The sequence below is a fragment of the Pollicipes pollicipes genome, unplaced genomic scaffold (genome assembly GCF_011947565.3).
Source record: "Pollicipes pollicipes isolate AB1234 unplaced genomic scaffold, Ppol_2.1 Scaffold_3447;HRSCAF=4054_pilon_pilon_pilon, whole genome shotgun sequence".
Lineage (NCBI taxonomy): Eukaryota > Metazoa > Arthropoda > Thecostraca > Pollicipedomorpha > Pollicipedidae > Pollicipes > Pollicipes pollicipes.
In genome coordinates, this window is record NW_023596297.1 from 1,625,027 (window position 1) to 1,644,385 (window position 19,359).

The 19,359-nt window shown below is 60.3% G+C and overlaps 1 protein-coding gene across 1 annotated transcript in view; it reads right to left on the bottom strand.

Annotated features, from left to right (window-relative positions):
• The window catches only part of LOC119091334 (plexin-B-like), a 63,402-nt gene extending 49,076 nt beyond the window's left edge, over positions 1-14,326 (bottom strand). Inside the window, exons 1-2 of the mRNA XM_037214061.1 lie at positions 14,178-14,326; positions 3,749-4,875 (exon numbers count right to left, since the gene is read on the bottom strand). Coding sequence (XP_037069956.1) covers positions 3,749-4,855 — 1,107 coding nt within the window. The 5' untranslated portion in view covers positions 4,856-4,875; positions 14,178-14,326. The remainder of the gene's footprint in view (positions 1-3,748; positions 4,876-14,177) is intronic.
• Positions 14,327-19,359: the final 5,033 nt, after the last annotated feature.

Here is a 19,359-nt window from a genome sequence, read left to right on the forward strand (position 1 = left end):
GTTGGGTCACTTCATTTCACGGCTGGTTGCCGAACTGGAGACAGGACTAGTGACAAGACGAAGCTCCCCAGCAGCGGCTCTTGGGCCCACAGACACCCCTGCCCCATTCTCGGCGACACCCCTAGCTTGCCCCCTCCCCCTCTCCCCCACTTCCCCAGCTCTCCCATCCCCACTTCCATTACCGCCGCAGCCGAAAACGACACGACACACCTGGATGGGGCGGCGATGGGGCGGATCTCATATCACCACGCTAGTGCCAGCCCCACGCACCTATCTGATGCCGGTGATGACCCGTCACAGAACATGACGAGACGACACCGGCAGCGACGACGATCAGCTACCAGCAACGCGGACACGGTGTGTCCCGCCGGGAGACATCGGACCTCGGTGCGTGGCAATGACATTCACGCCAGGGTTGCGGCCTGTCCAGAGTGACCCGGCTCGGCGTGGGCGGCCTTGCCCCGGTCACGCACGTTGCCGAACGCACCCACCGCGGAGCCACGCCGCCGTCCCCAGCACGCCAATGCATACAGGGCGCGTTAGCCTTCGCGGCGCTGCCACTTGGCTCATTGATTAGCCGTCAGCTAAAACGTACGATTGGGCCGCTGTCGGCAGCGCCTGCGCGCCTGTTCCTGGCGGGGGGAGGGGTGGCGACGCCTGTCAGGCGCAGGCGACGGCCGGCGCGGCGCGCGCGTCGCCGGCTCGGATGAGCTGTATATTGCTGGCGCCGACGGGCGCCTCCAGTAAATCTGGGCAAACTGCCGGCGGCGATAGCCTCACGCATCCCACAGCCGGTAACGGCTGGCCAGCGCTCGTGCGGGACGGGCAGTCAAGCCACCGCCGGCGGTAAGGAGCGCGGCCAATGGGGTGAAGAAAAGTGAGAAGCAGGAAAAATGAGCGAGAAAGAGGGGGTGATGAGCGTCGCGTAAGTCAGCGAGGAAAAGAGTCGAGAAGGGAGGGGATGAAGTGAAGGGGTCTGTGGACAAAGGAGCACGGTGGGAGAGGGAGAACTGAAAAGTCGTGAGGGAGTGAGAGTGAGGGAGCGACATAGAACCGGCACGTGAAAAAGAGCCGAGAAGACTACGAAAAAGTCTCGGAGAGAGTGGATGCCTCGAGGTCACCGCTCTGGATGGACAGGTACGCGTCTCTGTCCGCAAGACATGAGGCATCGTCCCTCACCCGTACTTTCTCTGCGCTCAGACAAACGTGGTAAACTTCAGCAGCGTCGTCACTTTCTATAGGCGGCGTGCTTGCGCCCGTTCAGCCGGCAGGCGGTCAGGAGATGTGAAACAGTATGCATGGCGGACTTCAAGTCCTCAGGAGACTGAAAATCAACTAGCGTACCACAAGACTTCAAAACTTCGACAATTTGTTTTATGCCGCGCATACTAGATAGTTTGGCCAAACGGTTCTCTGGGTACGTGATCTTACAAGATATATAACGCCTGGCAACCGCAAATTCTGGGGTACAGGAGAGATCAAGCATAAAGCGGGCAGCGAACTTAACGGATCAACCAATCAACGGGCCAGTTAGCCAGGTCAGCAGAGCTAGGTCGGTGCAGCCAGGTGAGCACAGCCAACAGCCCAGTCAGGAAGTCACCCCAGTCACCCCAGTCACCCCCGCCTGGTCTGCGTGTTTGCAAAAGGGCCCTTTCGGTCATTCATGCCCACTTCAGGGCTATGGGATGAAGGAGGGTGTATAACGGTGGTGCAGATCTTTGCGCACCTGGAGCTCTCTTCATCGAGTATATATGTGCTGGGCGCTTGTCCCCCCCCCCCCCCCCGTGCCCCGATGGGCAATGACGTTCACTCATGGCCAGTGCGTGTTAGCCTGCTCCGGACAAACGGGGCGTCGCGAGAATGCAGGATAAAGCGAGCAAGAAAAGAACACAAGAAGAAGATAACAGGAAGATAACAAGAAGATAAGATGGGTGCCAGTAGTGGTGCGTTAGAACGTATAGGTCAGTGCAGCCGGGGCGGTCCAGTCAAGTCAATTTTTCGCGAGGACACCGTTGCCAGGCCGGTACCACTAAGTCGGCGCAGACGGGTCAGCACCGCCAGAGCAGCAGTCATGTCCGGGTCACCAGGCCAGCACATCCAGGTCAGAATACAGCCGGAGCAGTGCAGCCGGGTCAGTGCAGTCGAGCCCGTGCAGGCAGGTCAGTGCCGCCAGGTCAGCTCCAGGTCCACGCAGACAGGTCAGTGGTGGCGCAGCACCACAGACGGGCCACCATCTCGGCCAGCTAATGCCGGGCCCGGTGCGTTTTTATTACGGGCTCTCAGCGCTGCGCCCGTCCGTTAAGTGGTTATTATTAATGACCGGCGGCGACCCGGCGACCCAGCGCAGCCAGGCCGCGCGGGCGCCACTTAAAATGGGCCTTATTCGCATGTCATTACCGTCGCCGGGGAAGCTATCAAAGTAAGCGGCGCGCCGCGAGTGACAAATACGCCGCATTAGGGCGCGGCGCGGCGAGCGGCGCGACGCACGCGTCATTTACATGAGCGGCGCGGTCGGGCGCGCCCGGCGCGACGCGTTCGCCCAGCCAGCCGCCCGCGTCGCGCGCGGAAAGTTAAGACGGAGCGGGTAAGTTCAGTGCCGGACCATCGCCGCGGGCGCAGACGCGGGGGCCAACTCGTGGTGGGCGGCAGCGTTCGCGGCGGGGATTGGCGGAAATCGGAGGCTGCAGTCGGACCGGCTCCCGAGAGGAAAACGCTAGAAGTTCGCCCCTGCGGGGGCAATTAAAACTAGATAAACAAGCTACTGGCGGGCTTGTTTGCGACGGGGACGGCGGACTCTTAGCAAGTTACTCATCTTCCTGGCCAGAATGACAACAATTTACGAAAGAGCTTAGCCACAGATATCCAACGGACCGAACAACAGCCCCGTCCAGATCAGTCCTGCGTGCAAAAGAGCAGAGCAGCTACCCTGTTGTGGTAGGCGCGAGCTTGTTTATCCCCTGACCGCAAACAGATCCCTGTTTTCGACGGAGTACCGGCGCGCTGAGCCTCGCTAATCGTCCAAACAATGGCCAAGTAACCTGCTGGGCCGGCGGCGGGTTGGTGGGGGAGACACCACGCTCTCGGATGAGCCTGTGGCCTGGGCGGGCACGCAGGCGGGGGCGAAGAAGACAACGCGCGGTCACATAGGCTCCTGGCAGACCCGGGACGGGGACGGGGGCACCGGGCAGACGAGTGACGGACGAGGTTACCACCACCACCCCCCCCCCCTCCCCTCCCCCCCCCCCCAGTCTTAGAAATGTCGGCAGCAAGTGTCGGGATCACTGAGACCTGGGGTGTCGAAATGAACCGCCCACTTTCCTGCTAGCTGAAGTAGCCTGCATCCTGAATGACATACGAAGTTTTATTTCAGAAGCTATAGACAAATGTAGGGGCCGTGCGAAAGCCATCGAACCACCGCACGAAAGCCTCGCATGTATTGCTTACCTTACCCTACAATCTCCGCTGTCCTACATATTTGCTTTCAGTACCGAAGTTCTCAGTGATAATGAAACTGCTGCACACTGCGCCCGCGCACCAATCCAAAACAAACCTGTTCGCAGAAATTGGCCAGGGCCGCGGAAAAGTACCAAAGATGATGCAAGAACCTTCAAATTCGACTAGCACACAAACACGCATCAAACTCATCAGGTTATTGTTCAGCCGTCATCAGGAGTAATGAGGGGGCGTTGCAGCTCCTCCTCAATGCGTTGGACGCCGGGTTCGGCAGTGGCCACGCCGGGGTACTCACTCGAGTCTCGGGGCACTTGCCGTCCAGGATCTTGCCCGAGATGTAGTCCATGTTGCGGTACCGCATGGTGCCGTTGAAGCACATGTGGATGTTCTCGTTGAATTTGTAGTCTACCTCGGCCAGCGGGAAAACACAGACGGCCGACTTGTTCTGGTACACCATCGTGTTGCCGTCACTGGGCGAGAACACTGCCACCAGCACCGGGTCGCCGGTCTTGACCCCGGCCGCGGCGGCCAGATCGGCGCCGGCCGAGGTCAAACGGGCCGACCGCACAAGGTTGTACGCGCCGCACTCCACTGTCACCTCCGTGTAGCTGTTGTAGTTGGGGTCCGTCACACAGACGCGCGCTATCCGCGAAATGTACCCCACCTCGTCCTGGCCGGGCAGGTGCGACTTCTTCTGCACCGCCACGAAGTACACGTGGTCCCCGGCCGCGAAACCGGCCTTGTACTGCACCAGAAAGTGGTCGCGGTACTTGACATCGATCCGCAGCAGCGACTGCTGCGAGAACGAGTACTCGGCCAGCTCCAGTCCAGGCAGGCGGCGCGAGGCGATGGCCGGCACGCTGTGCCGATACGGTCCCACGTTCGTGAACGTGGTGCCGACGTAGAGCACCTGCGAGCCGCTCCACGGGTGGTACCGCTCGGGCCCGACGAAGCCGACCGTCGAGGCGTGCTCGTCGTTGGCCGCTACCTCGACGTCGACGAACTGCGAGCGCGATATGTTGGCGCGCTGGTGGAGGCGGCAGGCGCCCTGGCGCACCGAGCCGCAGCTGAGCAGCCGCCCCTCCACCGGCAGCAGCAGCTTGTTAACGTTGTCAGTGGGCTGGGCGTCGACCGCCGGCGGGCAGCCAGAGGCCGGGCAGTCGGGCGCGTCGGCCACCGGGCCCGTCACCGCGCGCGCCGTCACCTGCAGGTCGGCGCTCAGCTCCAGCAGACGGTTGACGCCGGCCACGTACAGCCGGTCCGAGTCGGAGTCGACGACCAGGTGCGCGAGCCGCCGCGTCTCGTCGCGCAGGTCCAGCTGCGCCACCAGTGGGCGCGGCGGCTGCGCCACGGCCGCCGCCGCCAGCGCCAGAAGCCAGGCCAGCCGGCCCAGAGACGCCATCGTCGCGACGGCGCCCGCCGCTGAAACCGCAGACAGACACACACGCGTCAGCGACAGGTCCCCGCGCGTGACGTCACCCGACGGCAACCAATTAGTCGGCGACCTCGCCCCGCCGGCGGCAACAGGCGGCGCCGGAAAAACGCCGGCGCCGGTACGATCGGGCCCGGTCGATACGGCCAGCGGTGCGTCCCACGGCGGTGACATCGCACGCCGCGCGAACCAATAAACAGCGCCCGAGATCTGCCGGGCACACGCCGGCCGCCGCTGCAGGCTGATCCGGGCCGGTCGCGGCGCCGGCGGCGGCGGCGGCGGCAGCTCTCAGCGTCACCGGCCGTAAAGCCGACACGGGACGGACGGACAATCGCCGGCAACGGCCGCCGCGCCGTGACGAGAATGGCCGACGGCGGGCGGCGGGCTGTTGTCAGGGGTCAGCGGGGGTCAGCAGTCAGGCCGCCGCCGTCGGCCGCTCCTCCGGGCGGCGCAACCCCCGCGCGGCGCATAAAGAGGTCGCCCGTCGGCCGGCCGGCGCGCGCGGCCAAAGCGCCGGCGACCCCGGCGGCCGCTGAAAGGCGCGGCCGGGCGGCGCGCGCGACCCCCGCCGCGCCGCGCCATTGTCCGGCCGCCAGGTGAGAGAGCCGCCATAATACGCGGCCGGCGCCCTAATGGCCGGCGGGCGCCGCGCGGGCGCCTAATACCATCAGGCGGCGGCCACGGACGCCGCGCAGGTCACACTTCGCACCTGCGCGCCGGGATGAGGCGGGTCGCGTGCTGACCGCCGCTCGATACGACCGTCGCCGGGCCGGGGACCCGTCCGCCCGCGTCCCCGGCCCACATGGACGCCCCGCTGCAGCGACGCGTCGTGAGAGCCGGCGAGCGTACGCGCCGCCCGGCCGGCCGCCCGGCCGCAGAAAAAGCCGGCTGCCTGTGCATGGCTGCAGGCCGCTCATCTGCATGCGGCACACGCCGCTGCCGCGCCGCGGGCAGCGCCGTCCAGAGTGCTTAGTTCAAATGATTTTTATTGAATATTAATAGGGCGTACGAGGCAGGGAAGATGGCGTGGTGGCAGCGGCGGGCTCATTGCACGTCTGCGAATGCCATGGGCGCCATCCGTGGTCACCACACGAGATCGGCACCGGCCGCCCATCGTCAGCGCACAGCACCGGTGACCAGAGCGGCTGCTCTCTGGGCCCAAGCCCGCTGTCCATGCCTTCACCGCCCGTGCCCACCGTCCATGCCTTCACCACCCGTGCCCACCGTCCATGCCTTCACCACCCGTGCCCACCGTCCATGCCTTCACCCCGTGCCACCGGCCATGCCTTCACCTCTCGTGCCCACCGTCCATGCCTTCACCACCCGTGCCCACCGTCCATGCCTTCACCGGCCATGCCTTCACCTCCCGTGCCCACCGTCCATGCCTTCACCATCCATGCCCTCACCTCTCGTGCCCACCGTCCATGCCTTCACCTCTCGTGCGGCCCCCGTGACTGGCGGACGTGCTGATTGCGCCGCGCGCGATATAATTTGTGTAAGGAAGCCTCGAGTGTGCGGTTCTGCTATTGTTTTTGATTACCTGTCCACCGCTAATTTGGTCTAATGACAGCCCGGCGGCTGTTTGGTGAGCTACCCGGGCGGCCGGCGGCGCCTGCCGAGACTGGGGATAACGGCGTCCCGGCTGGGCCGGGCCGGGCCGGGCAGGTCAGTAGCGCACGGCTGCCGCGCTTCCCCGGACCTCCAGGTCGGCGGAGACCCGCAGGCAAAGGTCGGCGCGGGGAGAGCACGCGGAGGCACCGGCGGCCGAGACAGGCGGCGGCGATCGGCAGCGGTGGCCCGAGCTTCCTCACGGGACGGGCGGTGACCGGCGGACAGCGATCAAAAAACGGTGGTGGACCGCGGGCCGGACAGTAAAGAGTGAGATCGCCATGGCAGGACACTGGAGAAGCGCGTAGACAAAGCGACCGGCGAGTTAACCGAGTCAGCGGGCGTCCATCACAGAGACAGCTACAGTTACAGCGCCAAATGGGAGAGACAAATGGATGGCGAGGCGGTCCAGCTGACACCTGCCCCGTTAGCGGGGCGGCGACCGTCCGGTGGAACTGTCAGGCTGATCAGGCGGACCAACGGGCTGATCAGGCGGACGAATGGACTGATCAGGCGGACGAACGGACTGATCAGGTGGACGAACAGCAGACTGAGGAGACTGTCCAGAAGACCGGGCGGATCCACCAACACAGCAGCCTGACATACAACACAGCAGGCTGGCGAACGGGGTGAGCAGGTGGATCAGCAGGCTAATTAGCGCGATGGGTGAGCTGATCAGACTGAACGGGCTGACCAGGAGGGCGATCAGGCCAACGAACGCAGAGGCAGGGGAACGGAGGTGTCGTCACACCAAGCGAAGAAGGCGGGATCAATGAATACCACAACAGTTAACGTGAGGCATCACGAAATCACGGGTGGAACGAAAAACAGACGCGCCGATAATTGAACAGTTTGATGATAGGGGTCACAGGTCGGGCGTCTGGCGCAGGCCCGCCGCTTGGCTATGAGACAACGCCCCCGGAATGTCAGGCCCCTCGCCTCCGCCTCGAGAGCGGTTGGGATGCGGGCGACTGCGCGTTACGTCACGTGACAAGTCACAGCCTTGATGCGGGCACCGTGGAGGCCAATCATCAGGTGACATCTCCCGATCTCTATGACCGGGGAGGCGCGGAGAGCGGCGGACGGCCGCGAGGTCACAGCTCGGCGACCGCAGCAGGCGGCGAGCTCGGGGGACCGCCACCGGGCGGCCGGGAAGGGGTGCGGGGTCAGGTGACCGGCAGCGCTCGCGGGGACGGCGGCCGGTCGTCCGGACCGCCAGCTGGCGTTCGACAAGCCCGGCCGGCTCCCGCCCGCTGCAGAGAGTCGTCAGCACAGTGTAAATAAACAGGCGGGCTGGGCTGCCGGGTCGGCCGGCCGGCGCGGCCGCCGCGTGGGAGGCGGCGGGACGCGCGCGCCAGTCGTCCGGCACGACTCGGTCCCGGCGGAGGCCTGGCGTTCAACACTGCCCAGGGGAATCGTGGCGGGTGATCGAGTTTGTTTTACGTCGCCCGCTGTCCTTGCTATCGCATTCTGCACTGCGCGGTCGCATTTCGCGGAATGAATCAGACAAAGGGCAGCCAAAACAAATGGCCTAGGCGCAGGACCGGACCGCCCGGATCCATACCTTACCTTTGCCATTCAACCAGTGCACCCAAAACACCAACGCCGCTTGTCGCTCGGAACGACACCGTCACGACCCCAGGTTCCTCGGTCCGCCGCGGTGTTCCGATAGCATCACTCGCACCGGTGCCCCGCACACCCGCCGTGCCGAAATTCGCCGGAAGTTCGCCCGACGGCCGGCCCAGCAGCCGGCCAGCGGCCCGCGGCGCACGCACCCCAGGTCGCCACAAAGAAGCGGAGCGGCCGGCGGCGCGGCCGTCCGGTCACGTCCGCCGCCGCCCGGCGCACTCATTGGCATTCGCCTCGGCGGTGCGGCCCGGCCCGGGCGGCGCCGGTCCGGCCTGGACCGCGTGGGTCCGAGCCGGACCTCGTCGGCGCCCCCCCCCCCGCGCCGACGCCGGGACCCGTCGACGCGGCCAGTCCGCCCCGGGTCCGGCGCGGCTGCGACGTGACGCGCCGGACACCCTTCGGCTGGCCCAACGGCGGCTACAAGCTGGGCGGACGGAGCGGTGCGTTACGCGGCCTCGGTGAGTTACGCGCCGGGCCGGGCGCCAGCTCACACGCCCCGCCGCGTCGGCGCTTCCCAAAAGGTGGACCGGTGCGCTTCTCGGAAGCGGGCAGGGCCGTGGCTGTGCTCGCCGGCGGCCAACATGGCGCCGTTTGAAGTGGGGCCGTGCACAGTTCGCATCCGGCGGGCAGCGCGCGGACGTTCTCAGCCGGCCGACCGCAAGCAGCGCACTCCCAGGCGGAGCCACCCGCAAAAACCCGCCCTGATAACAGTCGACAATAATTATATCCGGTAATTAGGTAATTGTACGGGCCAGAACAAGAATGCTCTCTGCTTACACGCCAACCGACCGGGTTCAAGGCCTGATTAATGCCGCTAAAATGGCAACCTGCAGTCGAGAGGCGCTGCAGCGGGACCGGGCGCTGCACGTCGCGGCGACCTCTGGCGCGGTGGCGGCGAGCCCGGCGCGGCGGCGGCGAGGAGGCGCGTCTGAGGCGGACGCAGCAGTGCGACCGGCGTCCGTATCGGCTCATCTGCGGACCGACTGACCCTAGCCGAATCTGAGTCATTCGGGCGAGGCCGGCAGCCCGATGTCAGCCGGCATCCGTCCCCGCTCGCTCGGCGCCCGCTCGGCGCCCGCTCGGCGCCCTCCCGGCGCCCTCCCAGCACCCTTCTGGCCCCGCTCGACGCCCTCCCGGCGCCCTCCCGGCGCCTTCCCAGCACCCTTCTGGCCCCGCTCGGCGCCCTCCCGGCGCCCTCACAGCGCCCTGCCGGCGCCCTGCCGGTCACCAAGACACGTAAAAAGCCGGACACGCGGCGTCGCCGCGGTGCGACGTGCCACGGGCGCCGATAGCATCGGCGGAAAAACGGCAGATAACTTGTAAAGATGGCCTAATGGCGATGCTATCGACGCCCGGCGGCGGCGCGCGCCACTCGCGAAGCCAACAAAAGCCGCCGAGAGAGGAGGCGCCCGGCGACCGAAGAGCTACAAACAACTGGCTAATCGATACGCCAAGAGCCGCTTGTCCGAGTGCGACGGGCGCCGTCGCCGTCGGCTCCGTCGAACTGGACCGTCGTCGTCGACGGAGCGGCGCTGCGGCCGCCGCCGGCCGGCGCGCGACCTAATGGAACGCGTATCGACAGGGCCGTCCGGCGGGAGCGGCGTACCCTTCCGTCGGCGACTTGGCAGGCGGGCGCGCGGCGGCGGCGCCGTCCCCCGGGAGCGGGAGCGGCGACCGGCGCGCCGGGGCACGCACCGGCCGGCGCACCAGCCGGCGGTGCTGACGGCGGTGCTGACGGCCGGCGGCCGGCCCACGGCCCGCGCCGCGCCGGCGAGGCGATGACGTGGATGGCGGACATGCGGTGTCGGGGTGGTAGCCAGCTCGTAGGCGTTGACGCGTTCGGGGAAGACTGCGATTCGGTGGTCGGGGACAATTTACGACTTCTATGCTCTCGGTGTTTTGGAGATAACAATCCGGGCTGTCCGCTTCGTCAACGGAAGACAGGGCGTCGGATGATGAAATAACGTGGCTTAATTATCCGCCACTTTGCTATCAATCTAGGGCGGCATGTAAGACAACGGTATTAGCAATTATCTGGCATTTCGGCTGACCTGCCGATTCTGCAAAATGAGCTTAGTATATATATATATATATATATATATATATATATATATATATATATATATATATATATATATTTAGATGTGTAAGCTTTCCTTGGTGCATCTTCCTTCCAGTGCACTTCAATGCGCCCCCTACGTTACTCCTTAGTGCTGTGACAAGGAAATAATACGTTTTTTATGCACACCCTATAGTGCTGTAAATTTACCTCTGTGTTTCTATGAACCACTGGGGTGTAATCCTTTGCATTTGGGCGTGGTTCAAGGGCGTTGAAAGATTCTTAAGTGTGAGTTAGTGAAACGTTTTTCACTCGATTCTCCTCACGGTCTCAAAAAACCGAATCTTCTTAAACTACTACGGAAAACTAAAAATGTCGGTGCCTTGCCAACTTGCAACTCCGACGCCGGTGACCACCCCCAAGACAAGGTGAGAAGTGAATTATTCCTCCGCAAAGTTCACGAGCACGGCGCTTAAATTCACAACATGGGGCTGGATGTATTCCAAATAGTTGGAGCTGTTCGCCAATGATTAACATTGTTTTTCTCTACTCTGAACCAACGCTCGTGTTGAAGTAAACCGTTGCGTGACGACGCTGACGCGTCAAAACTCAGCTGTTGAGACTAGCTCTCAGCACCCGTCGGACCACTCCTCCAGAATGTCATTCGGGCGCGACTAAAGCACAACGCAAGCAGCCGAAAGCGTGCGTCTCCACCGGACAATGACCTCTAACTCGGCCATGTTTGCACACGTTGAAACCCCGAGACGGCTACAGAGCACCCACTGGGCAGCCGACTGCCCCATCTGGGCAGTACGCGCCATTTGACTCGCGACTCGCGCGCGCCCCGCTTCGTGAGCATTGTCCGAACGGTCCGGCTCGATAAGCGACGAGACACCCGGCCGGTGCCGGCCCCCGCAGCGCGGACGCGGCGGCGGCGCCCTTTTACGCTCCCCCGGAGGCTTCTCCGCTTGATTGTATCGATTGTACGTATCCGCCGGTCGGCAAGTGAGGGGCGGCGCCTGGGGCGGTGTTGGCGGTCGCGCTGGACGGCTTTGGGGGGAGGGGGTACGGCGACGCTCCCCGCCCCTGACCGGAGACGGGCCTGGTGGGTCGGAGCAGTCAGCTCGCCTGATATTCACCGCGCGAAGGATCATGCACCCGGTTTGGTGCGCTTTGGGGTGAGCGCAGGCCCAGGAAAACATAATGTCCACGAAAGGCACGAGCCCATTCAAACATTCGAGGCGCTTTTATGGCGTCTGTGGAAGGTATCACACCATCACGTTGGTCAAATACATGCCCGGATTATAAAGTATCATCAGCACGGGACCAGCGCTCCTTCACACACGAGGTCCAGACATCCAAAGAGGCGCGGTCGTCAGCACCCACTGCACGTTCTCATCAATCAAAGGAGCTATATCCACCCCAGCCGTCTCTCCAGCCACCGAAGTTTCCCAACCTGTTCCTGATCCGATTCTGAGGTTCTCAACTTGGCGAAACAGCTCGACAGCATCGTACCGAGGTGGCTTTAAAGCGAGGCGTAAATCCGGGGAGAAAAAAAGCAATAATTCGGAATCGAATCTGGCAGTAATGCGCCCACACCAAGCAAGCAGGGGTGAAAAACAGTGATAATGGGTGACGCGAACGAACACGTATTTCAGCAAGTTTGGGGGAAAAAGAACGTGCGTCACAAAAAAGAGTGGGTTCTAAAACATTTCAAAATAGCATTGACAAGGCGCTCCATCCCGGAGTATTCAAAAACATTCGACCTTTGTAACGCGCTGGCAGCCTTTGGCCTTGAGCATGCTCACGCATGACGGCGGGATCATGACAAAACCTGTTTTCAGAAGAAAAAAGTTCACAGCAGTGACAACAGCGCCAAGGCAATGCTGTCTATCATTTTTTTAAAGTCTGAACATGCGGATTATGTAGTCATCATTCGCGAGGCTCTTGGGTCGTTTTGGGACTGCGAAACACGTCCGAGACGGTCCTCTGAGGTCGTATGGGGCGCTCTCTCGGACCATTCCGGACCTTGTACCGGCCGTCCGAGACGGTCCTCTGAGGTCGTATGGGGCGCTCTCTCGGACCATTCAGGACCTTGTACCGGCCGTCCGAGACGGTCCTCTAAGGTCGTATGGGGCGCTCTCTCGGACCATTCTGGACCTTGTACCGGCCGGCCGCCGTAGGATTCCAGCAATGCCTTTAGCTTTCGGATGTAACAGTGCTATCACATGTCACTAGTCACTGGAATATAAAGTGGTCAAATATCGTCACTGGAAGGTTCCCATCTTCCAGCACAGCATGCTGGAATACGAAAGTTGCACTTTTGTCAATGAGGGTCATATCCTCAATATACCCATCATTCGAGAAAATTTCACGTTGTGGGTATTTGTGAGAAACCCTCTGTCAAATGAGCGTTGTGCTTTTGTTACTTATTGCTTTTTACTTGTTATTTATTGATATTGTTACTGTCACTTGTTACTTATTTGTCTTTTGTTCACTCCATCTTACAGGGACGATCTTCAGTGGCGCGGGGCCCCTGTTTACATGTGAAAGTGATGGCAATGAACCAGGGAGCTGCTGATCACGAACGGAGCCAGCGAAGCATGACCACCGATCATGCGCGAAGCAGTCGTTATTTATGAGTGGCGTGCCAGATTCAGTTTTTCATAATTAGATCGGTCACCGGCAAAGATCATGGAAGGCTGTCATTAACCGCGCCCACAAGCGGCCATGCGGCATTGACCGCACACAAATGCAACGCTCCTTTCCTCGGACCGAGGCGTCTTAAAACGTCTCCAGGGACAGATGGTTCCTCTGGTGACTACGTGATTCGTGCCTCCTGTCACATCAAAGTTTGAACTAGATTTAGCGATGAACTGCAAAAGATTACTCAGAAGATACCCTAAAATACACAAATCGGTCCATATACAGATGACGCTGGCACGCCGGCGCCGTCTCATCAACAGTCGCTTAAAATCATGACATAATGGTGTACTGGGTGGGTAAGTGCTGGCCTCTGACTCAGGCTCAGGCTCAGGCTCAGGCTCAGGCTCAGGCTCAGGCTCAGGCTCAGGCTCAGGCTCAGGCTCAGGCCCAGGCCCAGGCCCAGGCCCAGGCCCAGGCCCAGGCCCAGGCCCAGGCCCAGGCCCCGGCCCAGGCCCAGGCCCAGGCCCAGGCCCAGGCCCAGGCCCAGGCCCAGGCCCATGCCCAGGCCCAGGCCCAGGCCCAGTCAGTCTGAAGTTCAAGCTCAGACTTGGGCTCAGATTCAGTCTGAAGCCCAAGCTCAGGCTCAGATTCAGCATCAAGGCCAGGCCTAGGCTTAGTCCGAAGCTTAGACTTGGGCTCAGACTCACTCAGACTCAGACTCAGACTCAGGCTCTGTCGGAAGCTCAGCTCAGGCGCAGGCTTTTGGCCGCGCGCCGGCCGCGTGGTGACTGACACCGGCGCCGGCCGTACGGTCGCTTACACTGGCGCCGGCCGTGCGACGTGACGTGCCTCGCTGTTCTGAGCCTGAGCCGAAGAAGGCTCCTCTGCTTTCTGGATTGCGATGCATCCTTTATGTGGTTTCTCGAGCCCCGTTTAGCACTTCGATTCATCCTTTATCAATGTCTCCACAAAGCCAAGAAGTTTCAATCGTCCTTTATGAGTCATTCATGAGAACTAGGAGTGGATTCGACAAGCGTTACTCAGATAATATGTATCATCAGGCAGTGCACGTGCCGCAGGAGCTGCGTAAACGGATTATTCGGCTCATAAAAATGCCAAAACACATTTGGGCACATCAGAACGAACATTTTTTAAGGCAGCAAGCACTGTCACACAATCGACGGATTCACACAAACACTCCTCAACGCACATTTCACACGGGCGCAACGACAGCAGCGAGCTGAGTGAGGAGAATGGCCGGGACCCGTCTCAACTGGAAAATACATCGAACTGGCAAAATATTGTGCACAACGCGGAACGTTTATACCATTCACAGGAGCAAGTACTCACGGAATATCCCGGCTTCTTCTCATATACTGCGCAACTGACGGCTTCTCGTGATCTCCGTACGCAAAGTGCAGACTGTTCGCACCCTATTCAGCTCACTGTGAGATCGCCAAGTGCTAGCACGCGCCCGGGCCACGTACCGCCCCTCCCCTCTCCGTACCCGGCAGTCGACTGCGGCCGCCGCGGCCGGCGTGGCCGGTTTCGCGGCGCGCCCGCCAGGCGGCTCTGCGCGCGCCGGCCGGCCAGCGCCGGGCGACGAGCGCAGTCAAAATCTAATTCCTGTGGTAAGCGGCCGAAGCTGACAGCGGAACAGGCGCACCGGGACGGTCCGGCATCGCGCAGGCCGCCCCGCGCCGGGGACGCCGGGCTGCAGAAGCGAGGCGGCGTCACAGCAGGCGTCAGGGGCCGACCCTGGAGGCACGGGACACAGTACGGTGTGAGGAGCAGTCGGCGTATGGTGCGGAGAGGTTGGTGTACGGACCGGGCGGTTTGAGAGGTGGCCCGTATGAGGCATAGAAGGCAAGAGGCACAGTGCGCATGGGGTAAAGCAGTTCTATCGACGTCGGTCGTCTTTGACAAATCCAATATTTACGCACCAGATACGACTGAAAGATATTGTTGGTCAAGGCAATACGCGGCCGACAGGGCGTGTCTCTCTCAGTATATCAATTCCGGGTAAATTCCACTCGCGGACAGCACGGCGTATTTCACAGGGCAGACTCGTGGCTGACAGTCTCGATTTATATCACCGCTGACGAATGCATCACCGAGTTAATGGTTGACATACTACCCGAAAGTTGGCGTAATAAATGTTTAATGTCCCTCCAGCGCCCATTTCATTGCAAACCATCCCCCGGCCGCAGAGGCAGGCTATGAGTGCCGAACTGTACCCCAGACCCCAGACCTGCCAAACTCAAGCTGGTGGGACGTTTTAATAGAAGCTTTAGTGCTGTGGCGGAAGCGTCACGATGAAGGCGGCTGTGTTGCGTACCGCTTCCGCGTGATCGTGAAACCTCGATCGCTTCCTTTTATATTTTTGCAAATTGTACCCTGAAAGCATACGCTTTTGACAGCGAGGCGTCTTTGGGTTTGACAGCTAAAGAAAAACTGCTCCCCTTTGCCAGAAGCAATCGAAAGCATCTGATATAGAAACGTGATATTTTCGGTCAAAGCAAAGACATACCTGAATGAGTGTCGTTGTCGTTGTCGTTGTCGAATGTCGAACCATCAAGCTCTGCCTTGATGCATCGAGCTGTACCCGAACTGAAGATACCCCCTTAACTTATAAACGGATGTTCGGAGTAAGCTTCGTTATAATATAACTAAGCCTCGTATCAACTAAGCAACATGTAGCACGAAGTCATTGAACAGAAACGTATACCGTCTGTCACTTTCTTGTCTGCATTTCAGCTACTGTAGCTGTCCTCCGAGTCAATGAAGTGTTGGTCCGTAACAAGATCCAACAGTGGGGTGTTAAATTTCCAAGTGTATCGTCTTTCATTCGAATCCGAGATAAGTGCCCAGACTGGCTAGAAGAGGTCCGCTATTTGGGAAAAAGCGCATTTCATCGGAACTATGCCATCATTCGGTTATCTATGCCGACATTCAGAAAACCTATGACACTTCACCGTAATATTGGATCCTGGAGTATCGTGATGGGACTTTTAAAGCCCCAGCATATAACTCTGAGGTGCTGTCGCATTTCATTTAGCCCAGTGAACCTCCCTTCCGATGAAACTTTAAGGACGGCGGCCCTTGGCGAGACGAAAAACTATTCGCACTCTTCAAAACAACAGGGCTTCGCACAAACAAAACGCTCCGAAAACACTATCTCTCCCTCAGGAAAACACGAGTGGGATCTCTTTCTGCGTCCTAAATCACACTAGACAGCTAGCATTTTATTTGGGCGCCAGCCGCTATTGTCGGGTGGCCTGCGTGTGCGCCCAGCCTTCCGCGGCCGCCGCCGCCTTTCTCTATCTTTCCACCGGCCGGCCGATCGCACGCGGCGTGCCAGACGCCGCCTCGCGATAAGGACTCAACTTCTCGCGGAGGCGTCGCTGTGAAGATGTCGGAAATTGGCGGCCTTGTTCCCCGGGGACGGCGGCGAAGCGGCGACAGACGCGCCGGCCCCGTCCGCTAAACGGAGGCGAAGGGCGAGCCGCGCCGGTTCGCGAATCCGCAGCTGCCAGCGGACGGGCCAGCGCGGAGCACCGGCCCCCAGATTGTCTTCAATGAGAAAATGACCGCCTCTGCTGCACAGGGAGAAATATCAATCAACCGCCCGATCCCCGGAGCCGATTTTCCCCGCGATAAAAGCGCCTGCTGGATATTCCATCACACAATCTCGCTTAGGAACGGTCCATTAAGTCTGCCCAAATTGTTTCCGTCGTTAGAGTCGTCGTTAGAGTGGCTCGTCTCGCGACCCACCGGTCCACTGCCCTCCGCGGCGGGTATCTCTCGAATCGGATCGCCATAGCGTTCGACCGCTACATTAAAACTGCATTAGACCAAAACAAAAAGTCAACAACAGAGTCGTGGAGGATGAAATGACCATTAGATGGGACGGCGGGTCCGTACCGGACCGGTCTGGAGACCCGGTCCCGGTCGAGGCGGCACCTTTGTCCCCGGCCAGTAACACTCAGCGCCTGAACACACACGTGGCGAGAGGGACGACCGCGATGGCACCGGCAGTGGCGCGTGACGGAACGCGCTGGAAGGCGACGAGAGCGTGGAGGGACGTGGCGGGCGCAGGCACGACGTGGTAGGGGACGTGGTGGATTCATGGCCGGTGGACGTGCCGAGACAGGGAAAACGTAAGTGACGTGGTGGGATGCGTTGGGAGGGATGAAGGGGATGAAGGACATCGTTCAAGCACAACAGAAGCACGATGGGGTGTGAGGGGGAGTTCGTGGAAACGTGAAGAGAACGAGCTGGGATCATGGGGCACATGATGGAAACATTGGGACGGTGAGGCGTGGCACAGACTAGAGCGATGTGCCGCGACACGCGGGAGGGGACGAAAATCGGCGACACTGGACGTGGACGCTGCAATTCCAGGCTGGGACGTGCTAGGATCTAGAGCGCGATGGGACGAGGTGAGACGAGGTGAATGGGGTGCGATGGGACGAGACGAGACGAGGTCACCATGGTGCGACACGACGGGACGAGATGGGATGAGTGAAGACGTGGCAGTTATGCGACCTGGTCAGATCCTATCAGGATGGCTGGGTCGGGTCAACACAACCTTGACGTGACGCCTCCCGCCAGACCCATCGGCGACCCAGACCCAGACCCATCGGCTCCCCAGACCCAGACGCATCGGTGACCCAGACCCAGACCCAGACGCATCGGTGACTCAGACTCAGACCTAGACTCAGACCCAGACCCAGCGTCGATCGGATCGGCGAGGCCGGATTGCGTCAGCCAAACTCGGTCAGCTGCTCGCTGAGGTGACCTCCGCCAGCAGCTGACAGCTGTCACCGGCCTGCTGAGCTGGTGTCTGGCGGCCGCACAGCGACTGGCTGCAATCGCCTCTCGCTCCACGCGGTCTGACACGTGATTGACATTCGGGTCATCGAGCGTCTTGACCGCAGGGCCGAGCATGGAGCGGTGATCAGCATGGCTCGTCGCACCGGGCCTTTTTATCGACTCGGGATGGCGCATGCCCGGGTTTTAATATCCGAGTCATGTCGGCTCTCTCGGCGACGCGGGATCCAGCGTAATGGACGCACGCATCGTGACGGGACGTTCTTGCGCCATGCCTCAAAATATTCTCCACAGAAATGGTGCCATCGATATGCCCGACGTGTAGGTTCAGAAATATAGCCCATCTCTCAGCTGTCGGTAAAAATCCTGCTTTCTCTGGCCCGTACGGGAAGGCGCCTGTTTGGATACTGATCGGCCAACGGTCGTGCCGATTTTGACAGAAGCAATTTAACGATAGGTCGATTGCTGTTTAGTCAGCTTCCTAATTTTACAAATGCTATCTTGTGTTCATCTGCCGGGCGAGGTTCCAAAATAATGTCAAACAGTGTCGCCATGTTTGGTAGGCGATCAGTTAGCGCTCACGGGTCCGTCGAGATTCTTTTGTGTCGTATCGGTTGCATCTGCTCAGACGCTCCAAGTAATTACAGCAGAGCAGGTGGGGCCACGAAAAATAACGAGGAGACGCTCGCTGCGAGATGGTCATGTAACGTGCCTCTTCATTGAATAGCTGAAATGCTGATCCAAATTCCTGGACATTTAGATGTGTGGGTTCTTTGAGCGGTAGACTTGTTATTGGTTCTTGAATAGAGAAAAATGTCGTATGTAACGTTTGTTATCGGCGTCTTTTTGATGCTTAATCCCTAAATAATTTCATGAAGATGTTTTCAACCACAGAAGATGTTTTCAACCACAACCACTTTTAAATATCGGTTGCATGAAAAATTCTGTTAACAAGCAGGGAAATTAAAGAGTCTCTTAGAAATACGAGTCTGCATCGCCTTAACAAAAATGCAACATTTGTTCCTTGACACATTTGTAAAGGAGCAGCCATAACATTAAATAATTCCGCGGTTAAAAGTGCTCAAAGCTGTTCTGTTTGAGCCGGATCGCATTTCAGATTCGAGGAGTCAGAAGGAATTTGGCCAGGAGATGGCCAATCTGGCAGCCCGGCCTGGCAGCCAGCTGGCCGAGCCGGGGGCTGTCCGTCGACGGGCGTCCCACCCCATAATGGTATTGGTATTCAGGAAACGCGGCCCAGCGCCGAAACGTTATCCAGAATTCAGCAGGAAACACAACCCGATGGCTTCTGTAAATGGCGATGAACTCGGCCAGGCCTAACTGGCGTTCACCTGGTCCGCACACTTAGCGAGAATTGAGATTCGCAGAAGCGAGCTTTGGCTGCGAGCTCGCCTGAGGGGCCGAGCGGCCGGCTGATTGGACGCCTGTACCGCCCGTGGCGGCTGACGCACGTGCTAGCTGTCGGGTCGTCGGCTTCAGGGCTGAGCTTCTTGCCCGGAACGCTCGCGCAGCTTCCGGTTAGCTCCGGCGCCAGCGAACGGTGAGGGGCACCATCTGGATGTAGCTACTCACCAGACGCCCGCTGCGTTACCGCTGAGTCACGCCTTGCTAAAGGTCTGGCGATCTGGGAGCTATTGTTATCTTCTGAAACTCACTAATGGGCTCAGACAACAGCTTACAG